General features: G+C 50.9%; 2 protein-coding genes across 2 annotated transcripts in view; both read left to right on the forward strand.

Annotated features, from left to right (window-relative positions):
• DGCR2 (DiGeorge syndrome critical region gene 2) overlaps positions 1-13,893 on the forward strand; it is a 45,433-nt gene extending 31,540 nt beyond the window's left edge. The window contains exons 6-10 of the mRNA XM_082293381.1: positions 1,163-1,339; positions 2,723-2,926; positions 7,316-7,468; positions 7,913-8,149; positions 8,918-13,893. Of these exons, the coding sequence (XP_082149507.1) occupies positions 1,163-1,339; positions 2,723-2,926; positions 7,316-7,468; positions 7,913-8,149; positions 8,918-9,159 (1,013 nt within the window). The 3' untranslated portion in view covers positions 9,160-13,893. The remainder of the gene's footprint in view (positions 1-1,162; positions 1,340-2,722; positions 2,927-7,315; positions 7,469-7,912; positions 8,150-8,917) is intronic.
• Positions 13,894-17,737: 3,844 nt separating this feature from the next.
• On the forward strand, positions 17,738-24,243 carry LOC309579754 (carbonic anhydrase 15-like; the record flags this gene model as incomplete). Its single annotated transcript, XM_082293220.1, has 8 exons — positions 17,738-17,804; positions 19,364-19,399; positions 21,377-21,547; positions 21,752-21,912; positions 22,581-22,673; positions 22,962-23,028; positions 23,200-23,366; positions 24,025-24,243. 8 exons carry the CDS (start codon positions 17,738-17,740, stop codon positions 24,241-24,243), a joined length of 981 nt encoding a protein of 326 aa, XP_082149346.1.
• Between the last annotated feature and the right edge of the window lie 565 nt (positions 24,244-24,808).

Below are 24,808 nucleotides of genomic sequence, written 5' to 3' on the forward strand. Positions count from 1 at the left end.
ATGGAAAATTTAAAACAAAGGTGGGGGTTTTTTTTAAGCATCAGCACTGTGAATTCCAGTGTAGCATTTGAAAACTAATCTGAATAGGTTTTTTTCTCATACATAGTTTTCGGTATCCATGGAAAATCTGGAAGGAAGACTTTCCTTTAGGTATAGATACATAATTATGGTCAGAATTTTCAAACAGTTGGGTCTTGAAAAATACTTCCTTTGACATGTGAACACAAAGATTCTCCTTAAAAGGACGTTTCTTTGCTCTTTGGAAAGCTGACTGCACTGCCATCTGCTGACAGAGTGGTCACAACAGGGAGGCATGCATTACAGAAAAATCATAACTGTATCATTAGTTTCATTTAATTTGATGCATTATATGAATTTAAGCCTTCTCAATACCATATAATCTTCTGTTTTCAAGCTTTATATTTAAGACAGAGATGTCTCTATGAAATGAAGTACATAGTAACATTCAGGAGTTTGTGAAAAACTTTTCTTAGGCTTGTATTGAGGCAGACTCTGAATTCGTAATAACTGTTTGAAAAGTGATTTAGAGTTCTGTGAAAATTTTAATTTATTGTTGGGACATGTGGAACATAAGTCCTGCAAAAAATGCCCTCAACACCTTTTGCACTGTTTGGAGCCCATCAGGAATACTGTTTTATGAGCTGGAAGGACCAAAGTGTGGATGCCTCAGTGCATCCCCCCAAACATGGGAACGGCTCTGCAGGAGCTGCATGGGCGGATGCACATTTTTGGAAGCACTGGTGGGTGCATGGAGTGCCAGGCACAAGATTGCTGTGTGGGTTCTTGCTCCACTGGTAGCAAGTGTGACCAAACTCAGTGTGGTTTGAGGAGGTGTATAACATTGTCAGGCAAACCCCATGGGACTCTGTGAAGCAGCACTTGTGGAGATGTTGGAGTATTGCTTCTCCTGCTTCAGAGTGACAGAATTACCCAGTACTTTGAAAACAGCAGCCTTTTTTCTGTGTGAGTCACCCCTTCCCTCCCAGCTGTTTGCCTTCCCCCAGAGCAGTGTTGCTAATGGAAGCTGAAGCTGGAGGGCTCTTTGTATTGGAGTTGGTGTGCATTAAATGAGTGATGTTACAGAGCCTTTCTAAAGCTTTTCATACCCACAGGCTGCTTATGCCAATGTATCTTGTTCCAGGCTCTTCAGAAGTGTTTTTACCCCCTGACCCTATCTTTGGTACGGCTATGTCTGAAAAGGAAAATGTTCTTTGTGCCCAGCTCCAGTGTTTCCATTTTCCTACCCTCCGGCACCATGGTTTACACAGCTGGTATGCTGAAAACTGCTATGAGAAATCTTCATTCCTCTGCAAAAGGAGTAAGTTGGGTTCAGTTCAGCATTAACTGTGTTGTGTGTGTTTAAATATGCATATAATAAATATCTGGAAATTATTTCATTATCCTTTCTAATTTTTGCCCAGTGAATTAAAAAAAAAAGGGTGGAGTTACATTTCTGCTTGATTTTAATAAATAAGAGCATCATAATGTGTGACTGTCACACAGTACAGAGTTTTCACTAAAAAAACACTGGGCAGCAGTATCAGCCCCAAAATAAACTTGGGGAAAAAAAGTTTGTTTTTTTTTTTTTAAACTACCTTATTAGTAAACATTACTCTTAAGTTATTAATTTCACATTAAAATGAGGAAACACTTATTTATGGTTTATTTTGAGTATAGCAAATTCTACTAAATTCTTTCCAGCCAATTATTTGAACTAGAAGGGAAAGACAAGTGGAACTCACTGACTTAAAAGTGGGGGGGGGGGGAAAAAAAAAAAGGCTTTTGTTCTGTATCTTGCATTTCTGTACTCCAAAAGCCTTGATACCAACAGAAGTATTTGCAGTATTATCAGGTAATCGTAAACATCACCTGATCTAAGTGGTGCTTCTTTGCAAGGAGAAAAGTTGTTTAATTTGAGGGTCATAAAGGGTGCAGCTGACTGCCAAGGGAAGTTGTGCAGCTGCTCTCCTCAGAGGTTTTTATGACCAGATTAGAGAAAACCCTGAGCAAGCTGTTGGGACCTCATGGCTGACCCTGCTTTGGTCAGAGATTGAGCTGGAGACCTCCTCAGGTCTCTTCCAGTCGTAACTTCCCTGTGGACCCTGCCAGCTGAGCCATGTGTAGGGTGGAGGGGACAGGCCATGCTCCCTGAGCAGTCGTTCCAGCTGCCAGGTCCCAGTACTGTTTTCTCTCTCTGGTTTTGGCACCTGCCCTTAGGTCAGTGGGCAAAAGGCAGCTAAGCTTGCCTTGCTGGGCAGAGATCAGGATACTGCTAGGACAGTGGAAGTACTGTTGCCTGGCCCTTTTGAAATCCTGGCCTGTTAAAAGTGTCCTTCAGGTTTGGTCTGCAAAAGATCCAGCTTTTCCTAATACCAGAAAAGAGGAAGGGAGCCTGCAGCAGGCTCTGGCAGTGAAGATTAAGCTTCTCAGACCACTTGCTTTCCTCTGTCTTGGAGAGAATGCTTGAAAGTGTGTCAGTTCCATAAAATACCTAAAACTCACCTTGTCAGTTTTGAGCTGAAAATCATCCCTGTGTCCCTGGAGACCATCCATTATCTTCCTCACTCCCTGGAGATACCTTTTTGAAGTTCTTTGATGTGAAGGCCTGGATTTTAACTGGTGGTCTGCTTATGTTTGCAAATCACTTAATGCAACAAATGAAGCTGGATTCCATGGATATTGATGTGCCTTTCTGTTCTAGGCCAGACTTGTGTTGATATCAAAGACAACATTGTCGATGAAGGCTACTATTTCACTCCCAAAGGGAATGATCCCTGTTTGAGCTGCACGTGTCACAACGGTGAACCTGAGATGTGTGTGGCTGCTCTGTGTGAGCGGCCCCAGGGGTGTCAGCAGTATCGCAAGGACCCCAAGGAGTGCTGCAAATTTACCTGTTTAGACCCAGGTAAGACTCTACTGCTACAGTTTTGTCAGTAAGAATTAGCTGAGTGCTCAACTTGGGTATCTTTGGGTATAGCTTTGTTTGAAACAGTACATCCTTGCAGTGCCTCTGCATTGCTGGGTACAACCACCCTGTGGGGAAAGGTCTCAAATCATGGAAAAGGAAACACTTGAGACTGTGGCTGGTAAAAATGAGTTATCCCTGATGCTACTTAGAAAGGAGAAGCAGTAATTTATTTTCAATATGGAGAGGGACAGTACTGTGGGTTTTTAGTAGAGCATCTGGTACATTTCCTTTGTCATGTTTAGTTGTCATGAAAACAAAACACTTTTCTCTTGAGCACTAATTAAGCATCTTTTTCTGGTCATGAGCATATTTGTGTGTGGAAGTTTGCATTCAGGGATCACGTGGGAAGCAGTGTTTTTAAATTATATAGAGTTTCAATAATAATCAGGACTTACAACCTTGCCTACTGGATTTGGCCTATCAGTGCAGGTTTTTGTTTTGGATCAATAAAGCCAATAAAGTTGACTTCAAACTGTTTGTCAGTTACTGTTTTGGGGTACAGATTTTGGGGGGGTTATTTATATATATCTATATCTTTATCTATTTATATATATATAGTCTTGTAAAAAGAAATGTAGCTTACTTGGAGTTTACTGTGAGGATGGTCAAATACTGGAGCTAATTGTTTGTGGAATCTCCTTCTGTGGGGATATTCAGTGCCTGATTGGACTGTGTCCTGCACAACCTGCTCTAGCTGATGCTGCTTGAACAGGGGTTGGACTAGGTGATCTCAGGATGTTCCCTTTAACCTCAACCATTCTCTGTGACACCGGGGTTTTTTGATATTTTAAAAGAACCTGATCTTATCTGAGTGCATTAAGACACTATTGTTCTGAACTCCTGCGGATAGAAGGTCAACTCTTCCTATCAGAGGCTTGTATATTGTTACAAATAAAGGGGGTGCTTATTGACTTCCAAACTTGCAGTCTTACTGGTCTTAACTAGAGAAGTTAGTCATTAAAGGCCACTGGCTCTCCTTGTGTCACATTTATTCTGAGGGTTAAGCTTAACAGATGTTTGCAGCTAGTGTGGCAGGTCTGTTGGTGAAAGAGTGGGGAAAAAGCAGGAGTCTTCCTCCCACTTTTATCAGCTAAGACTTAGGCTTCACTTTTTTTATCTTCAGGAACAGTGTCAGCAAAGCATCATCCAGCAGACAGGATAAGATGACCTGGGATAACCTTGTCGTGTTCTTTAATCCTTGCTTATTGCTGTGGGTCTTAACTATTTCATGAATGCTGATTTGAAGAGTGTATTTTACCACATCCTTTCTCATCCTTAAGCTCTTCTTCTGTACTGATGCTAAATGAGACTGTTTCATGATACTCTTGCTTGAAGTGTTCTGGTGGTTTTTTTTAGTAACTCAGTTTTTGAGAGAGGAATTATCAAGCAGTCATCCAACTTCTTTCATCATGAAGTTACTTCAGCTAGTGATAAACACTGAAAATTTTAAATTAAACATTTCAGTTTTCCTTCTGGGTGGTAATAAATGACTATTCCAGATGACAAAAATTAATGAATTACTTTCTTTAATCAGCATGTATTTATCTTTGTCCATTTCTTTCATATATCTTCCCTAAGGTCTGTTGCAAAGGAAACAAAACAGTTTACTAATCAACAGTAAGTAAATTAATCACCCAAGGAGAGACCTGGGGGAAATAAATCCTGCTGTTGGGTTGGCAGGTAATCAGCTCTTGCAGCGTGAGTGGGTGAGCAATGATTACAAGTGGTAACAAATATTACTCGAGGACTCGGTAGTAGGGGGAATTTTCAGTGGTAGGAGTGAGCTGAGCAGTGACAGCTATACTCCCTTAAAAGATGCTTCTCCTCATTTAGCTAATGATAAATAGCAGAGGAATATTTTGAAACCAAGGTAGTCTGTCTATTGCTGCTCCATGGTTGTGGTAGAAAATAATTTTTCTGTTGTGGCTCTTGTTTAGATAGATCTGCAACTGTGAAAAAGTAGTAGAAGAAATAAAATACTTGAAAAGAACTGATGTGCAGAAGCTTTTCTAGTGACTAAACTAGTGCAGTTACAGGGCACTACTATACTGAGTGTAAAAACAAGTTTTCTGAAATAATTTGTTCTGGTTTTTTGTGGGCTTCAGGTGTCCTTGGTGGTCTCAATCCCACCCTGTAGTCCATGCCCACTTCCTGCCACTCATTCTTGTACCTGCACTGTACTGTGATGTGGTTCTTTCTCACAGAAAAGTGCTGCCCTATCTCCACCCAGCCCCCCTTCTCCAGACAAATCTTGTTCTTTCTCATGGCATGTTAATACCAATAGTCCTTGGTTATTACTAACAATTCTTGTCTGTTATTACTAACAGTCCTTGATTGGCTCCACAGCTGCCTGGTTATCAGTGTTGGAGGCATACACATGAGCCCCTTATCAGGGAATTGAGAGATCAAAAGGATCTCACTTTGGACTGCTGTTCATAGGGTCAAAAGAGAATGGGCTCTAGTCATAGTAATTTTTCATCCTGGGCACAGTTTGAGTCAGTAATTTTCTTTGAAGGTTCAATAACAAAAATACCGCTCCACTTGGGTTATTATTCAGGCAAGAAAAATAAGGTTCCAAGGCTGTTCATTAAAAAACAGGTGTTCATTAGACACCTGTTAGTTCCTGGGAACAGACAGTGTTTCTGGTAAGCTCAAGAGGGTCCAAGTGCAGTTTGTCAAGGCTGAGGTCTAATGAGCATTTCTCAGTTAATTGCAGCCTGCAGAGGGGGAATGCACCACCAGAATCCATCCCACGACAAAAGTCAGCTTCTCTGGGTCCCTACGCTGATGTGTGTATTTTACTAAAGTCACTTTAGTGTTACCGACAGCCTTGAGTAATCTACAGTGGTCATGGAGTCAGCATTGCCATAAGATGGAGGAGGAGCAGGGGCAGGTCTGTGGTGTTCAGGAGGGTGTGCTGGTTGGGAGGTGTGGGACTGCATCGGTTGAAGTTGAACTATCTGTCAGCGGTAGTTGCTAAAAGGTTTGACAGCACCCAGGCTTTTGTGCTGCACAGCCGGATCTGAGAGGGTGTAATGTTCGAGCTTTATGCACAGTGCACTATTAAATGAATTTCTTGTTGCCAAGAAAGCGTTACATAATAAATGCCAGCCTGTTAGCCATGTACTGCAACAATAAAAATTAGGTGGATTTTTCTGTTACTAGCATGGGTAGCAAACTAGTACTTAAAATTTTTGTGAGGCTTTTAGCCTTCTCTTATAAGGAATCTTTGATGAAACTTCAGTTGCTCTTAGTGAAAGGAAAAGTATGGAGGGAGTTCTTGGAACTGGGGTGGGTGTGGGAAAGGAGAGGTGGCCAGGATCTGATTCCTCTGAAAAGTGGCCCTGCAGTGGCTGGGAAGAGGGGCCATACCTGCTAGTGCTTGTGTCCTGCAGCAGCAGGTGACCAGGTTGTGAGGCCACCTCATCTGTTTCTTGCCTTCCACTAACCTGGGTATATTTCTCTTTCAGAACTCTTTAATGGAAAGTTGGTGCAAAGAACAGAGTATATCATCTTTAGGTCATTTTTCTTTGTGTGGAGTTACCTGTGTGTGCATGTGCTACTTAGGCATAACCAAGTGTGATTAGTTGAATTGTGAAAAATTAATACCTCTTGTGCCTGGTATTGGGAGTACAGTGGTAATTTGCTCACAACAGTCTTCTCAGTGTGGATCTGGTTAGCAGTGGGATAGAGCTCTCCAAGTTCTAAGCTCCTGAGTCTGTTTCTTGTTCTGCCACTTGCTTTTGGTATGACTCTAGGAAAAGGTTTAATTCCCATTCACCTTAAACTCTTCAGTTCCTGAGTGATGATTACCGTGTTTCTATCACTTAGTGGTGCTAACCAATGTACTGATGACATGTGGAATTCAGATAACCACATCTGAGTGACAGTGACAGTGTTTAGAGATTTTTTTTTAGTGGAAATGGAAGGGTTAAGATGTCCAGAAGTTACATAGTGTATAGATATGCCAGTTCTCAAGCCTTTTCCTCTTTAGTATAACATCATCAGCTATGCCAGGGAAACATTAGTGGATGTGCAAAATGCCGTTAACCTTCCTTTTTTCCAATTTTTGTGCCCAAAGCCTTCAACATTTTACCCCTTTTCCTGAGGAAGATATTCTTAGAAACTTTCAGATCTTCTTGCAGTAAAAAGATAAATCACCTGATGATTCATGATTTTCTTATATATTTGAAATATGGAGAAGTGTTAAACCAGGCTAATGAGTCTCCACTCTGCGTTTATCTCTCCGTTACTGACAGAAGAACATCAAGAAAAATGAATCTTGAACAAAAATAACAGGCTGTTTTCATATGTTTTATGTAACAGATGGCAACAGCCTGTTTGACTCAATGGCCGGTGGAATGCGTCTGATTGTGAGCTGCATCTCCTCCTTCCTCATCCTCTCTCTGCTGCTCTTCATGGTCCACCGGCTGCGCCAGAGGCGGAGAGAGCGCATAGAGTCTTTGATTGGAGCAAACTGTGAGTATCTACTCTCACCTTGTGCTTATTATTGACACGTTGATGTATGTAAAGGTGAGAAATGTCATCGTCTTGCTTGACTGTGCCTGTGTCTTGGTGGGTTCTTCAAACTTGGAACTTTTTTAGTGGATAATGGAAAAATATTTTTGTTTGTATGTGGTCCAAATCTGAAATATCTTCTGTGTGAACAACGTCCAGAGTTTGGAGAGGTTAGAGTCAAATTTAGATGTGATGCAGGACAAACAGACTGGGAGCAGGTGGGCCTGGGTATTGTTGTGTAACTGCAGCAAGTTGACTTGTATAGGTTACGTAGACTTTTCTAGGTCTTCAGGAGACATGAGTTCCTGGGGTGTGAAAAGTGGAAAAAGGTGTTGAGATCTGACTTAAACTGAAGAAGACAGCATGGGATAAAGTCACTTACTCCTTTTCCTTCTCTTGAAACAGTGCACCATTTCAACTTGGGCCGCAGGATGCCTGGTTTTGATTATGGTCCCGATGGTTTTGGAACTGGCCTTACTCCGCTGCATCTTTCAGACGATGGGGAAGGTGGAGCATTTCATTTCCACGATCCACCTCCACCCTATACTGCTTACAAGTACCCAGATATTCAACATCCCGATGACCCACCTCCTCCTTATGAGGCTTCTGTAAATCCAGACAGCATCCTTTGTTCCATTCCAGGTATGCAGGCAATAATTTCTCTTTTCTCCTACTTTTTCACTTTGGCTAGAGGATGGATTTTTTTTTTTTTTTTTAAAGCTGTGTTTTAGTAATTGTGATGAGAAAATACATTTTACCAAAAAATCTCCGATTTTTGTGATGGAGAAGTCTTTTGTTAAAATGTATCATTGAGCTTGATTTTTCTCAAAGGTTCTTTGAATCACCTAAACTAGAAGTGGAGTCCAATCTGTAAGCACTTTATCTCTTAAACCTTACCTATTTTTGAGCCTTACCTTGGATGGATTAGCTGGTTACCTTTTCTCTACCATGCCGAGACCATTTTTGGCCTTTTGAAGACAGGCTGACAGAGTTTGGTATTAAGAAGTAGAACAAATGTCAAGTACAAGAGATTTTGGATAAAATGTATCCAGCCTCTTCTCTTCTCCCTGCTTCCCCCACCCACACCCCCCAAAAATTGACCAAAAATACCACTTTCTAATGATTCACCCAGTGCTCTTCAGTTTTGCAGCTGTGATATTCACATACTCTAGAAATCATTCCAATTTGGGATTTTATAGCAGCATATTTCACAAGATAAGTGAGCCTGATTAGTGCAAGCATCTTATTTATATGTCAAAGTTTTATTTTTGTTACACAATTTTCCTCTTTTGCAGTCTCATCTTGTTGTGCATTACCGCAAAACCAGGAAAATACAGATTGTAAACCTGTTTGGGAACATGAAATGATAAATTTCTCATTCTGATTCTGCTTGTTTTTTGTCCTTTGCAGATGGAGTTCTTTCTCAGACTGTACAGAGCAGTCCTCCATCACTAGGAAACTGTGATGTATCCCCACAGCTTACAGAGGGATCACTTCCTCCCTCAGTTGGTCCTTCTCCAGTGGAGCTGGAAGACTCTGCTGACAGCAGCACCTTTCTTGTCCCGCCTGACACACCCATAAACGAAAACACCCCAGCAGAAACTTTGACAGGCAGCCGTCACAGCCACTGTTCCCTCAACACCATTGTATAAAGGAGTGAAACGCCCAGCACCAGTCAGAGAGTTTTAGCAACTGTTTGCACAGACAAACACTAAGCCATGGCTTGAACTTCAGAAGGAATCTCCACTTTGTTTTTCAAACACTGCTTTTATGTTCTAGATTAGGATCGTGCCTCTTGTTTTTTGGCTGTCGTTATTCATTCACTAATCAATTTGTCCTGTAAATATGGATTGTATAAGTGCTCTTTTTTTCCATTGGCTATGGAAAGGAGAGCAGAGAATTCCTTTGACTTCTAAGGAGGTGAAAAGTATGGGTAGTTTGGGTTGGTTTGGGTTGTTTTTTTTTTTTTTTCTTAACCTGAGAGGAGTCAAAATCTACATCAGAAAAAAGCTGCTTGGATTTGGCTGGATACCACTGGACCCAGGAAACAGACAATGGAAAAGGAGGGTAGGGGCAATCACTGTTCAAGCAGAGAAGATGGAGCTGCAGGGGAGGGGGCTGGGGGCCTGTTTTATGGAGTGGGACACATGCCAGCAAGAGTTACACTGTGTAAAATACTTGGGGTTTTGATCTGCCTTGACCAGAGGAACTGGAGGAGGAATGGTCTACGCAATATGTGACAAGTGGGTACTGAGAAGACCGGGACTTGCAATTACAATTATTTGTTGTTGGTAGCTGCAAAATCCCCTATTGTTGGATAAATTTCTGGCCCACAAAGAAAACTGGGTCTGTGTGATGTCCCTTTGGTAGAACCCTCACATGTGTTAGGAAGTACTTTAGGGAAGAGATGGGGAGCAATTAACTTGGATGCAGTCCGAGTTCACTGTATGAAGCCCCTGTTTGTTCTAATCCCATAAGGAAGATTGAGGTATTTTCTTGCTAGTTTAACTTCTTTATAGTGAACAGTTGCACAAAATTGGCCTGGATCAAAGACCACTGTTCTTGTTTTTCTTATTGCATGCTATATTTAGCATGTGTGTTCCCTCCCCTTCATTTCACTTCTTTACAGTTCTACAAATACCACTTAAAAATGGTGATCAACATGTACCTATACGTGATGTTTAATTCTAATTGGACACTTGTTCCTTATCTCAGTCCCATAAATAGCCAACCCTGTTCTAGATATTTCCCCTGTGTCCCCCAGACCATTTATCCAGGTCTCATGAGGGGTTGTAATGAGGTTAGTGTACTTAAATCAATAAAGCAGTTTGCTTCAGTCTGATATGTCATCTTAAATTTTGCCCTCATATTGAACTCTTTAAGCTAAGTTAATTTACAGATGGCAAAGATTCATTTAATCCCTCACGAAACCCAAAGTTAAGCACTGTTTGTTTTGGTAATGAGTGCAAAATAACCTTGACAGGCAATTTTTAAATTTAAGTTTGGATTTCAGTGTACAAATAATTTTCCCTTTTCCTCCATCCTCCCATTGCCTCTGCTTCTCCTTGACTTACTGTAACAGTCAGCAGATGAGATGAATTTTAAGGAATTTGTAAAGAATGTCTCTGGTGAGTGGTCTCCTGTTACCTTATGAAGGGTACAAGCCTAGAGGGACAGGAAGAAAACACTGCATGGGGGTGTGTATGTGATCTATTTTTCTAGTAATGATGAGAAATCATACTTGTGTGACAAATCCTAACCCACTGTTGGTTTCCCAGTGCAGCTGACTCTTTCCCCATGGAATATGCTGCTACTTTATATTCCCTGTCTTGCCTATAGGCTTATACTGTACTTGGGGATTGGTCTTGACAATTCAACTCGTTTTGCACAGAAAACTGTGAGTTTTGCTATTGAGGTTGTATCTGGTGTCTCGACATGCAGACACTTGCAGACAGCCCTGACTCCACCGGAGAGCGTGAATCACAGTTCTGGGGAGTGCTGCTGGCACACGAGTGGGAGGAAGCACTGTTAGGAAGCCTCTCTGCCTGGAGCCGTTCACCGCCCCATCCTGTGCTCTGCTGTGCCTGGCCCCAACAGCAGTGGTACGAAACGAGAGGAGCAGCTCTGCACCCTGTGGCATCTCTGACCGAGTCCTCCTCCGAGTTCCAAGTCCTGGTCTAATGAAGTGGATGGATAGCAGTAGTCAGAACCATGCGTACAAATTATTGAGCATTTCTGAAGTATGAAAATAAAGCGGGTTTTGTGCGTTTTTGAGCACATTCATACGTTTTATACATTGTATGTACTGATTTTTCTTTAGTTTTATAGGTACGAATGCGTGTGTGTGTGTGTGTGTGTTTCTGGGTGGTGATATATATATATATCACATATATATATCTCTCTCTATACATACTGTAGACAGTAACCTTTGTGCTGCGTCCAGCTAGGTGAAGCTAAGCACTGAGATAGAAACTAGGCTCTAGGGTTAATACTTCTCTTGAGCTGGCTACACTCTGTTGTAGGACAGGCTGTGATAGTGTACACTTAAATAGGATGCAAAGTCTATGCTACTACAATCTGTTCCTGAAAAATATTTTGTTAGCAGTGCAAAATAGAAAATTTCCAATTTCTTTTGAAGCCAGATGGAATATTTGTTCATTGTAGTATCCTAGCGCAATAACAAAAGGCCTTCGGGCTTGGTTCAGTCTCTGAAGCTGTGTTTTGTGGCTGAGGTGAACAGATACCTCACACTTCACCTAACAGTGCAGGAATCTGTTCAATATTTTTGTATTTTACTTTTGGTTCTGTGGTGAATTTTATTTGCAAATAAGCTCTGTTACAACTGGCAACTTCATTGTGGCTCCTGGTTGTAGCTATTCCAAATGGAGGCTTCTTTGTAGAAGCCTCAGTGTGATACTTTCCCCATTGCTTCTGAGCCTTTCCCACTGGTATATTGGCAGGAGGCTGCCATTTTCTCTGTTTTCTCCTATCCTTCTTCATCTTAACTGTAAACAAGGGAAATTCTGCCTTGAATGGAGCAGCTCACTAAGTACAGCTCATTTACCTCTCGGTGAGCTTCTAATTTGGCAATAAAATTGTCTCTTTTTTTTCCCTTTTCAATGTAGCTTGTTCACATTGAGTACTTTCTCCTGCAGTAAGAGCCTTTGTAGCAGAAAATGTCCTAACTGCTCAGACCTCTGGACCAACTGGGGAAGAGTTAAGTTTTCTTGACAGCAGTGGACTCCTCAGCAAACCTTCCTTGCCCTTGGCAAGGTGACTGGTGGGCAGTTTGTCCTGAGTGCCAATTACAGAGGGTTGGTGCTTGCCCAAGAAAAACCTCTCTGGTTTGATTGCCATTAGATTGATGAGATGTTTGGAGTTACTCCCTGCATTGATTTTTCCCCACTGCCGTTCACATCTCTGGATGTTTTTCTTAACAACTGATGCATCCTAAGTGTCCCTGCAGCCCCAGCAGGAAGATGGCATTGCCACATGGTTTCCAGCAGCACGTGTGAGCCCAGGGTGTGTTTTTCTCGGGATGTCCTTGACCGCAGTCATCGTAAAGTCCCAGTGCCTGGTTCCGTGCAGGGCTGGTCTTGTCCTGGCTGGTCTGGCCTCGGACAAAGCTGCTCCTCAGCTTCCCCGTACTGTGGTGTCATATTGAGGTCTCTGCTGTTCCCCAAGAGCGGCTCCAGACACTCTGGTTTGTCAGTGATGCCCATCCACAGTCTCACAGCAGCCTCTGGCTCTGTCCTAGGTGAGTTGTAGAGGTAAAATGTTACAGGGGTGCTGGGTTTTGTTGTAGATCAGCACTGTCATTCAGGTGTACAAGGGGCTTGTCTGTGTGATGTTCAGTCCTGTTTAGTTGGAGCCCCAGACTGTTCCTTTAGCCATGCACAGCAGGACACTGATCTAGAAGAATGAAGTAGGTGGACGTTTTTTTCTGAAGGCTGAATCTTGCAGTCGGTGGGTGCTCTGCCTCCACAGGTGTCATGGGTTGATGGCCTGTTTCAGTACTTGGGAAGAAAATGGTTTTTGTGACCAGAAATTATTACCATTCTTTTCCCATCTCATGTTAAATAAATTTGAAGCTGGTACATAAAGATGTTTTTATCTTTCAGATGTGACTTCTCAGTGGCAAAACACTGATGTTTTAACGTTGCCTCGTACAATCCATAACGTGCATCTCCTTTTTTCAGTTGCTGAAACGTCTTTTTTCTCCCTAGATAAGAACATGTAATATGCAGAAATTTCTTTTAAATTTCCCTTGCAAGTTGGGAGCTGGACCGTAAAACTAGAGCAGTTGCGTGTAGAGGAGGTGAATCAAAGTTAGTATGTTTGCTTCTGATGTTCCCCAGTCCCAAGTGAAATAGGTGTTTCCTTGGAATAGATGCTTTTGGTGATGAAGATGCGCTTCCCCCTAACAACAGTCAGCGTTGCCTGCCTGCTGCAGTACCACATAGCTTTAATTTTCTAGTATGTGCCCCTTGAGTGTTGAGTGGGTCAGGGTTGATGGCAGGAGAGGTGGCTGTGCTGCACCATCCCTGTGTGTTGGGCTGAGGGCGCCTGGCAGGCTGCGAGAGAATGAGACACTGCTTTTTACGTTCCTCTGGAAAATCATTTTAGCCAGCACTGCACTTGCAGGCTTCTCCTATGTAGTTGGTTTGTGACTGGACTTAACTGTGGCAGTGTATAAAAGATTTTGATATTCTGTGACATACCATGTAGAATTTAAATTTGATACTATAATAATTGAGTCCCTGTGACACTGGTTTTTGTTTTAACTTCGTTGGGGTTGGCACTAATCTTTTTTTTTTTTTTTTTTTCAAGATGCTGTGAGAAACATTTCATCCAAATGCCAAATAAATTGTGTTCTGTAAGAGAAATGTTGTGTCCCAGTGTCTCCTGATTTCTGTGTCAATGTGGTTCCCCAGTGTTGCGAAGGAGGGTGTTTTCTTAAATCACACTTCTGAGCTATGATCTTGCAAAAAGATCAATAGATGCATTTAACTTTGAGCAGGTAGGCTGCCAGAGTTCCTGTGGGTACAGATTCCAGTGCGATTTTACCTGTGTTAGTGTAATTTTAGGAAAGTCTTGGGTTTACACCCAAGAAAATGGAGTGCAGCATACTCCTGCTGCCCTCCCCAAACCCATGGGACGATGCTGAGTCCAGGGGCAGGGGCTTACGCAGAAGGGAGAGGGTGCTCCAGACTCCCAGCTCCGTGTTGTTCCACGAGCCGCCGGGCTCGCAGTGCTTGCTGTGAGTGCCGGGCCGTGCCCCGCTCGCGGCCGCAGGGTGCGTTCATTGCTCAAAGGCGTCCAGCGGGCCCTGCCACTGCCGGGCCGGGGAGGGCTCCGCTCCCCCGTCCCTGTGCCTGCAGCGGGCAGCTGCCCCCGCAGCCGCCTCCGCGGCCCTGAACAGCATAGCTCCAGAGCTGCATCGCGGCTCCAGCCGGGCGATCCTGGCTCGACTGAGAGCGATGGGCCGCGGCCCTTCCCGCTCTGCTGCTCTTGGGGGGACGAGCATCTCTCTCTCCGTAGCGCCTGTCTGGTGTCGCGAGCTCTTTGGAGGGGCTCAAGTCTGCCCTGGACCCCCCCGTGGGGCTCTGCTGGTGCCGGGAGATCCTGTGCAGATACACCTTGCCCTTGCCTCCTGCCCCTTGCCTGGGGACGGGACAGTTCCCGTAGGGAGCAGCGTGGATTGTCCGAAGCACAGCCACGGCTCTCGGGGCTCCCCTCCGTGACCCGGGGACACACGTGTGCGGAGGCAGCTGTCCGTGCTGGCCCTCGGGTGCTGTGGCAGGACATTGCTGGGCAGCCTCCTGCTGTAAGCTCTTAGCAGCTTAAAATGCGTTTTTCTGAGAGGGTGATGAGCAGCTGTGCCCAGCACGGCGTGTCCGGGGCACTCAGCCCCTGGGAGAGAGCCAGGGCGGGGGAGCGTGTCAGCCGGGGCCGTGTGCTGGCAGTGACCCCGGGGGTGCCAGGCCGTGGGGGGGGAGATGTCGCTGACCCCGGCGGCGGTGGGAGCGTGGGATGAATGAAGGGGCTGTGCAGCGGCGTGCGGCCGGAGCGCATCTGCCGGCCACAGTGCCTCCTTTGTGCCGGCGCCGGAGCCGGCTCCTGCTGCGCTCCCTGCCCCGCTCCCGGCCTTCTTCCTGGGCTAGCACCAGCTTATTATGGGGATCAAAGATCAGAGTATTTACTGCCTGTGAACTTTGCCTCCTGGATGCCCGCATCTCTTCGTGCACTCATCCCTGGGTGATGTGAACCACACTCTGGCGGCTCAAGTCTTGGTCTTGTCACTGTTCCTGTCAGCCCGGGTCCCCGGCCAGGCTCCCTCGTGGCAGTGCAGGATTTACCTCCAGGAGCTGTTGGCAGCTCTGCCGTGTGCTGGCGCAGGGCTAGCTGACGGTGCACGTGGTGGGGGTTCCCACCAGGGAGGCACCGTGCCCACGACCAATCGATGGCTGCAGCTTAAGTAACTACTTTTATCTTTCGCTGGTATTTTTCCCCTTATCACGGCTCTTGCCCTTGGTGCTGTGACTATGCGTGTCTGCGGGGACCTCGCTGCCTCCTGGCTCTGTGGCAGCAGGCTGATGGATGTGGGGTCGCCCTATGAGGACGTCTCAAAGCTGTAGGATCAGCTGTGAGCTCCACCACCACACCACGTCATCAAGGCCGGCAATTTCAAGGCTTGATCCGGTTCCTATAGAAACTGGAGGTTTCCCCCGCCTAGCACGGGTGCCGCAGCCAGCCATGCACCCTAGGGAGCAGAGCAGTGGGGATGGGTGGGAGCAGGGTAGGGCACAGTGCTGCGGTGCTGCCGCTGCCTTTCCACATGCCTTGTAGACCCCACTGCTTCCTTGCTCTGCTTCTGCTTCTTTCTGGGGCTGTGCTGAGCCCCACACTCTGCTCTTGCCCCCCTTGCTAAAAATCACCACTAGAGAAGCCTGAAAACCTAAAAAAGTGTCCATGGTGCAGTGAGTCTCATCTTGACCCCAAGAGTCTTGGGCTTCTCCCCACCACCTGGCAATATGGGCAGTCCTGCTGTGGGTGTGTAGGAAGAGGGGTCACTTGGTGGGCTCATGTTTTCAAGGGAGGTCTTGGTACCACGAGTGCTGGAACAGCTCCTCTCTTTCCCGGCAGCAGTCGGCAGCAGGCTGCAGAGCTGGTGCGACCCTCTGTCCCACCTGCCCGCCCTTTGCGGCTCTCTCCGGAAGGATGACCACAGCCCTCTGCAGACTACCTCATCCCTGGAGCAGGGGCCAAGTGTCAGCCATGGCGCAGATCCAGAGCAGGCATGGGGACACCTGTGCTGCCGCCCTCCTCTGTGCCCTGCACTGGGGCCCAAACGCGGCTTGGTGCTGCCCAGGCACTGCCTGGGGCTGGTGCTGCCTGGCGGAGAAGAAGGTGCCCCAAAGAATCACTGCTGGGGATGAGCCCCTTGTAGCACACAGCAGCCAAGCAGCTCTGCTGAGCCAGAGCCCATCCCTGGCCAAGCCGGTAGCAGGAGGCTGCTTCCCACTGCCTCCTGGGTTTGTTCATCCTGGCAGTGACTCGCCAGTGCTCCCGGCCAGGGCCAAGTGCCGGCGAGGGGAGCTGCAGGCTGGGCCCCTTGGCCTCCTTTCCTCTGCTGCCTGAAGATGGCACAGATATTTTAGGAGAACGTGATAACACCATGCTCCTGAGTTCTCACCCCCTTCCTACCTACCTGCTGAGATCCTGGCTCCTGTGGGACCTGCCTGGACCGGTGCAATGGGATGGCATATGCTCACTCTGTGCTGAGGAGCTGAACAGCTGCACCCACCAGCACGGGATGCCTGCACTGGGCTCGAGTGCTGCTCGGGTGGGTGCCCCAGCACTGCCCCCCTGCACTGGCCAGTCAGTGTCCCATGGCTGTGAGTGTGAGCCAGTGCAGCCTTGTGCCCGCTGGAGAGGAAAGGGCTGAATCCTGCCCCAGCACTGTGTGGCTCCTTAGTGACTGCAGGGACTGGGGGTCCCCTATAGCATGGCTGTGGAGGCCGCCTGGGCCCCGAGGATGGGGCTCCAGGAGGTGCTTGCTGGGCTTTGTCCAGGGAGGGGCCTCTGCTTGCAGGCATGAGCTGGGTTTGGACTGTGGGTCTCCATGGCACCGCCTGCCCATCACCAGGTGGGAACCATCACGCTCAGTCACGGGAGATGCAGGACCCGCTGCTGGCTGGGGAGTTCCCAAAGTTGGGGGGAGGGTATGTCCCACAGCCTGTGTCTGCAAGGAATGGGGAGGGGATGGGCCAAAGCTGCTGTCCCCAGCCCGTTCCGCCTCCTGGCAGGCCCCTGAAGTCCATCTGTAGTCCCACACACTGTGCGGGGGCGGGATGGGGCACTGCGGGGATGCTGCCGACCTCCAGCTTTGGGGATGGAGAGCGGGATGGTATCGGCGGGGAGCGCAGCACCCGTGGGCTCCGCCAGCCCCCGCTCCCCGCCTGTCCCTGTCACGGCGGGCAGGGACCCGGCGGGCGCGGGGGGCTGGCCGGGGGCCGGGCTCTCCCTGCTCCCTCCTAGCAGCCGAGGAGTTAAAAACTCAGCCCGGGTGATGAATATGTAAGAGCAGAGCCCAGGCTGTAGCCGAGCATCTCCCGGGCTGCGGGCGCTGCCAGCGCTGCCGCCCGCCCCAGCCCAGCACCGGGCGCACTGCGGAGGGACGGGACGGGACGGGGCGGTGCGGGGATCCCCCCGCTGCCCCCCGCCGCCATGGGCCCCACCGGGCTCGGCATAACTTTCCTGACACTGCCCCTCGTCGTGCGAGCGGCCGCGGGAGGTGAGCTGCGCCCGGGGCGGCGGAGCCGGGGGTCCCGCGGGTGGAGAGGACGGGGGCGCGGGACTGGGGGGGCTGGGGGGCGCCGCTTATTCCATTCGCTTCCCACGTGTCGAGGGGTGATGCGGGCTGAGGGGTTGGCAACAGGGACTGGGGGACCTAGTCTGTCCCAGGAGCCCTCTTCTGCCCTCCCAGCACCCCCTCCCCGCTGCCGGATGGCCCTGTGCACCGCCGGCCTCGGGGGCTCTCAGCCCGCCTGGGGCTGTCTGTGCTGGCAGGAGGTGGTCGGGCCAGGGCCCCCTTGGGACACTGGGGTCTTGGGCTTCAGCCCATCCACCCCACAGACCCGCACCACCGGGAAACACCAATGAGGACGAAACCTCCGGGCGAACGGGCGCTGCCGTCCCGGGCCGAGGCGCTGGGTGCTCACCTGCTGCCGGGCCAGGCTGGGGCTGCCCAGCGCTACCTTGGCTCCTGCCGGAGGATGCTCGAGGGCTGGTGCGTGCAGGTCTGAGGATTTCCCAGGAGTTCGGCTTGCCCCTGGACCCCAAGATCCCTGCTCTAGGGACCGTCCGAGTCCTGCCTGCACTGTCCCGCTCCCCGTTCTCCTCTGGGGCTGGCGTCTCCCGTACCACTGTAAGTGAGACTTTGGATGCAGTGCGGCAGGCTGGGGCCTTGAGCAGCACAGGTGGAGGCAGGCAGGGCTGCCTTTGTCCTGCTGGTCCGAGCGGCTGTGGCTGGCACGAGAGCGTGGCTCGGCTCGCCTGCAGCCGGGCCCGCTGGCACGGCCCCTCGGCCATCAGCGGGGACCGTTCACGTGGGCTGGCCCCGGGCAGCACCAGGTTGCTCTGTGCCTCCTGCCAGGAGCAGAGCGGGGAGCTGAGGAGGGAAGGGGTGCACTCCCCAGCTCCCTCTGCAGAGCTGATGGTCCTGGGTGGATGTGCAGACAGCAGAGCAGAAGCAGGGCTCCAGCTTTCTCGGCATCCCCTCGGTGTCCCTGCACCTGCTGTGCCAGCATTTGTCATCGAGCCTGTGGTACCCACAGCCACCCGAGCGCCGGTGGGAGTTCGGCAGCTCTGGCTGAGGTGGCCCTGAGTGACGGGACCAGCCACCATCGCTCGGGCCTGCCCACCGCCCGCCTGCTGCCGCTGCCAGCCCACCCGCGGGAGCCGCGGGGACACCGGGAAGGGCTGCGGCGGCTCCCCTCGGCTCCTGGGGGCCGCAAGGCATCTGCTGTGGGGTGAGGGGATGCCTTGGCTCCCCAGGATGGGTAAGGGGGGATGGCCCACAAGAGCTGGGGAAGGAGCACAGTGAGCAGCGAGGTTTGGCTGCCTCGGAGCAGCGATACCGAGGGAGGTTTCCCTGTGGAGCGTCTGGGGGAGGCAGGGAGGGTGCGAAAACACTAGCACCAAAAATAACTGTGATGAACACAAGTGTTGGTGGGACCCCGGGCTGCACTGGGGGATGTCCTCATTGCTGGGGGGTTGGGCACGGCCGCAGGTGGGTTTGGGGAGGGGGTGCCTGTCTCCATCACCTGCCCTGAGCTTTCCTTTCTCCCGCAGGGCAGTGGTGTTACGACTCTCAGGACCCCCAATGCGGTGAGTGGTGCCAAGTGTGGGGGTGCTGGGGCTGTGCAAGGCTCAGACCCTCGTGTCTCCCCACAGTGCCTGGCCAAGGGCACCTGGGCAGCATCAGCAAGGCCCGGGGGGAGCATGGCATGGAAAAGGGCAAACCCCCCATGTCACACCAACAGTTGCAATGGTTAGAGGAGCTTCACTTTTTTGTTGCTGCAGAGCTTCTTGGAGTGACTCAGTCCCATCCCTCACCTCAGCCAGGTCCGGGTGCTCCTGGGGCAGCACCAGCTTTCCTCCTTCCACCTGAAACAAATTAAGTCCAGCTTTTAAAATACGCTATTAAAAACCCAGTGCAGTGCAGGCAGCAAGGGGGACTGGGGCCCAGGGGCCCGACTGAGGAGGGACAACTCCCTTTGAGCAGGCAGCAGCCCTGCCTGGCTGGGGAGGGAAGCATGGCTGGGGGCACTTTGTCTCAAAACATACAAATACAAATTACAAATAGCTTGTAAAAGGTTAATTAAAGATCATCAAGCATTTAATCAGCTGTTACGGCCCAACTGTTTTATAGCTCTTGGGTTTACATGCCCTGTGGCTTGTGAGTGTGGATTGCCGGCTCCGCTCATCCCTGTCGGAGTGAGGCTCGGTCTCACCCGGTTTAAGGTTGCCGGGCTGGCAGCGAGGGCAGGTTTTGGCAGGGGACAGGGGCCGGTGGGAAGCGGCTGGAGCAGCGTGGAGCCGGCAGTGTGCCCGCAGCAGAGCCGTGTGGAATGGCCCCTTAATGAAGGCACCTGGTAATCTGTGGGGCCACCCAGTTACACTGTACCAGGGACCTGGTGGGATGGTGGCAAGGCCAGGCTGCAGCTCCCAGCGCTTCCAGGCAAAAAGTTGCCTGAAGTAATGAGAGGAGACCATAAAGGGTAAGGGCTGAGCCCACGGGGCAGGAGGTGGAATACAGCCCACAAGTGTCTGTGGTTTGTCTGCCCAAGAGGAAGGTAAACATCAGAGCTGAACCAGGGGGCACTGCTGGGGGAACAGTTCCCCAAACCCTGGCTGTAGGCAAAGGCAGCCCAGCCATAATGTGTGTGTGAGAAGAGCCAACAGTGCCTGCTGGGATGTGCTGAGCTCCCCTGGGAATGGAGATGCCCTGGGAGGACAGGGCTGGAAACACTGAGGGAGCTCCTGTTCCCTGGCTGGACTGAGCCCAGATACCAGCAGTGCCCGGCGCTGACACCTCTAACCCGGGCTGCACCAGCAGGAGTGGGGTGCTGTGGCAGCCACGCTGGACCAGTGACCAGCAGGGTGGCTGGCTGGCTACATCCAACAGCTGTGGGCTGCAACAAGTGTTGCAAGAAGAGATGATGCCTGGGCAATGGGGACAAGCTATGTTTATGGGTTGGTTGTGTGGTCTGGCCGTGGTGGCAGCCATGGGAACCCTGCTCACAGCCCCCAGGCAGCACTGTGGGTTTGCAGGGGGTCCAGTCAGCTGCCAGCGCTGCCGTGTCCTCACCCAGCTCCTGCCACGGTGACCCCCCCCACCCCAGGAGCTGCTGATGGGCATTGTGTGGTCACACTGGAACTGGTGTAGGATTTGCCCCAGGATGAGTTGTGTGGCCAAGTTGCACTGTCACCTGTCACAGCTGGACAGAACCAGCGTGAGTAGGTTAAACATGCTAAAACCCAGGAACGGGCAGAAGGGGCAGGAGAAAAAAGCCTGCCCTTCACCAGCGTTGATGTGGATGCTGCTGCCAGGATAAATATAGCCCCTGGCCCCTCGAGGAAATCCTGCTGAATTATGGATGAGGCTGCGACCAGCCCCTGCTCATCATTAGGAAGGAAACTTAGCTGGGCAGGGAGCAGTTCCCATGGGATCCAAGAGAGCACAGCTGAGCTGGCAGGGACAGGAGGGCTGGTTGGGGACAAAGCCACCCGTGGCCTTGTGTCCCCCCCGGGGGCAGTGGTGGCTCGGCGGCTGCCCGTGGTGCCCCTGCTCCTCCTCCACAGGGCCCAGCCACTGGAAGGAGCTGAAAGCCACATGCGGTGGCGACAAGCAGTCCCCTGTGAACATCGACAGGCGCCGGCTGCAGCGGGATGGTGGCCTCGGGGACATCCTCTTCGAGGGCTACGACCAGGCTCCCCCTGGCAAGTGGAGGCTGACGAACAACGGGCACACAGGTGCGTGCTGAAGCCGGGCACCTTCCCCTGCCCCAGTTCCCCAGTCACCATCCTGACTGGGGCTTGGCTCTGGTGCCACTCCCAGGTGCTCCAGGATCCCATGCAGGTTAATGTTAGTGCTGGGATGAAGCCAGGGAGAAGGAGCTGTGCCAGGGCTGCTGCCCATCCTAAGCCCCCCCTCACCCTGCCCTGCTGCCCTTGCAGTGATGCTGAGCCTGGCGAGTGAATCGGCCTCTGAGCACATCACCATCAGCGGCGGGGGCCTCCCCAGCAGGTACCGTGCTATCCAGCTCCACTTCCACTGGGGCAGCCCAGCCGGGAATGGTTCTGAGCACACCCTTGACGGGCGCCAGCTTCCCATGGAGGTAGGTGAGAAAAAGCCCTCATCACATTCTGGGTCGCCCAAGCCCTTGGTGTGGTGGGAAGGGGTGATGCTGGGACACCCCAAGGCTGTCATGCAGCAGGTGACTGAACTCTGTGACTCTGCACTGGCGGGTTCAACTGTGCCCCTGCACAGGCACCTGGGTGGTGAAAAAGCAGCTGACGTGAGACTAGAGGTGTTTCTTTACCATGCATGGCCAAGCTGCCTCATCTGAGGCACTCAGAAGGATTTGGGGGGCTCTGTGCCCTAATGGGACCACACACTGAGCTAGTGAATGCAAGTGAGAGCAAGCAGGAATGTGCTGTGCCAAGCACATCGGGATCCTTCTGGATGAAAGAGGCTCTGCTCCTCTAAAATATTCATTATCTGCCAGAGGAAAGCAGAATTTATGTTCTGTGTCTGGCACACCCCGGGACTGCTGTCCCCCTTTTGCACACCCTTCAAAGGATGCTTGCTTCGTTGGGGTGCTTTGATCCTCCGAACACCCACCCCACAGAAGTGCCAGTGGGACCAGGAGGGCTTTACTGGGAGAGGTTGACTCAGTGTCCGGCCATCCCAAGCTGGCTGGAAGGACCCATAGCAGAATGTCCTGCTGCCAGGGTGTTGGCTGGGGGCAGTTGTCCACGCCTGGCTCCTCTGTGCTTTCCTCAGATGCACATCGTCCACATGAATGTCAAGTACCAGACACTGGCAGAGGCCAAGGGGCATCCCAATGGGCTGGCTGTCCTTGGCTTCTTCTTCCAGGTGGGTCTGCAGGGGCCCCCTAGAAACTGGGTGCTGGTGGTGCAGCCGGGGGAGCATTGTACGGGTGTCCTGAGGGAGCAGGAAGGGGCAGGAGGGCTGGGTCAAGGCCAGGAGAGGCTGGGGAACCCACTGACTGTGCAAGAGAGCGCTGGGAACCCTTCCCCACTGCTCTGCAACAATGTGAGGCAGGGCTGGCTCTGCCTGTGGTTGCTTGGCAGGACAGGATGACCCAGCTCTGCCCTGCCCAGGCTCTGCCTGACTTCAACCACTTATTCTCCCCGTACACAGGTCTCTGAAACCACTAACACCAACTATAACACCATCGTGGCGGGGCTCAGGAATGTCTCCCACGCTGGTGAGTCGCCTCCTCATCAGGGTGGGGCAGGAAAGGGGAGACCCTGGTGTGGGAGGGCAGGGGGACCTGCCAGACTGTGGGTTCATCTGGCTGAAGGGAAACTGATGGGGGCCCTGCTGTCCCCACACCCTCAGCAGAGCACAGGCTGAGTATCCCTGTCTTGGCCCACAGGGGACTCTGTGGATTTGGCCTCCACCTTCCGCCTGAGCACGCTGCTGCCGCGTGCCGGCCGGCTCTCCGGCTACTACCGCTACCAGGGCTCCCTCACCACCCCCGACTGCAGCGAGGCCGTTGTCTGGACTGTTTTCGAGGAGCCAGTGGAAATTGGCCAGGAGCAGGTACTGGCATGTACAGCCCCAGCACACAAAAGGCTGGATCCCCAGGGTGACCTCTCTCCTTGTCCTTCCTGACCCTTGAGCAAGAGCACAGGGAAAGTCATCTCTATAATAATGCTCCTGGCAACTTGGCAATTAATTAATTTTATGAAGGTTAAGCAATGGAGACGTGGCCACCTGCCAGTGGGAAGAAATCCCATCCATACTGCTCTCCTACCCAGCCTTGGCATTCGGAAAGAGAAATAGGAGTGCATCCGTTGAAGCTCAGTAGAGGCTCCAAGGAGATGGATGGATGGATGGATGGATAGATGGATGGATGGATGGAAGGAAGGAATTCTCTGCTGCCCAAGCATCTTAGTAGATGTGTTTTCTTGAGGAAGTCATGGGCCAGCCACTCTTTAAGTGCTCGCTGTTGGCAAAAAACCACAATTAGCTCCTTTAAAACTCAAGACCTGATCCTTGTAAGGACCTGCCTCTGTGCCTACCTGTGGGTCTGGCTTCAGAAGAGCGGTGGGGGTGGTGGGAGAACACCCACTGCTGTGGGGCCATGCCATGGGTCCTGTGCCCCTGGCAACAGGGCAGTATGAGGGGGGTTTGCCGTGGGCAGGGGTTTGGGGTGCCTGGCAATCCAGCTGCTCACCCTCCCTCTCTCCCTGTGCAGCTGAAAGCATTCGTCAGCACCCTCCACTTCCCACTCGAGGGATCCATGCTCCTAAAGATGATCAACAACTTCCGCCCGCCGCAGCCCCTCCGCAGCCGGAAGATCTTTGCCTCCCGGGGGGCCACAGCCAGAGGTGGGTCCCTGCATGGGGGCCACCACCAGCTCCTCTTGCCTCTGCTCCTCCTGGCCTTGCTCAGCCTCTTCTTGCCAGCCCCGTAGGGTCTGGCCCTGCTGCAGGGGAGATGGAAGCGACGCATCTTGTTCATGGGAAATGGGAAAACACAAAAAAAAAAGCACGTTGAAACCTTGGCTGGGCGAAGATTTTGTGAACCTGCATCTCTGCAGAGGTGAATCTCTGCAAGCCTGGAGCTACCCTGGGATGCCCCTGTAGATGGGCAGTGGGAGCTGCTGCGAGGGGGATGCTGTAGAGGCTGCAATAAAGCCAAGGTCCTCACCAGTGGCTGTGGTTTGCTGCCTCTTTGTTGCTGGCTCTGTGTCCCTTCGACATCTGGGGCAGGTGCTCGTGGGGCACCGTGGGGTCAGTGGGCAGGGAGCTGGGGGTGGTGTCTGGGTGGCATTCCGGGCTGTCCCCTGCGTGGTGGCGCAGGCGGGCAGGAGAGAGCCAAATCCCGGCCCTGGCTCACGATCCATGCGGTCCCTGTGCTGCAGACGCTGCCCCGTCGCTTTCCCCAGGGCTGGGGCTGGCTGTTGGAGGGATGGGGGCGTCACTGGGAACACGGCACCTGCAGTGCCCTTGTGCAGGACACAGGGATCTTTCCACGGA

This window comes from Coloeus monedula (genome assembly GCF_965178545.1).
Source record: "Coloeus monedula genome assembly, chromosome: 18".
NCBI classification, from domain to species: Eukaryota; Metazoa; Chordata; class Aves; order Passeriformes; family Corvidae; genus Coloeus; species Coloeus monedula.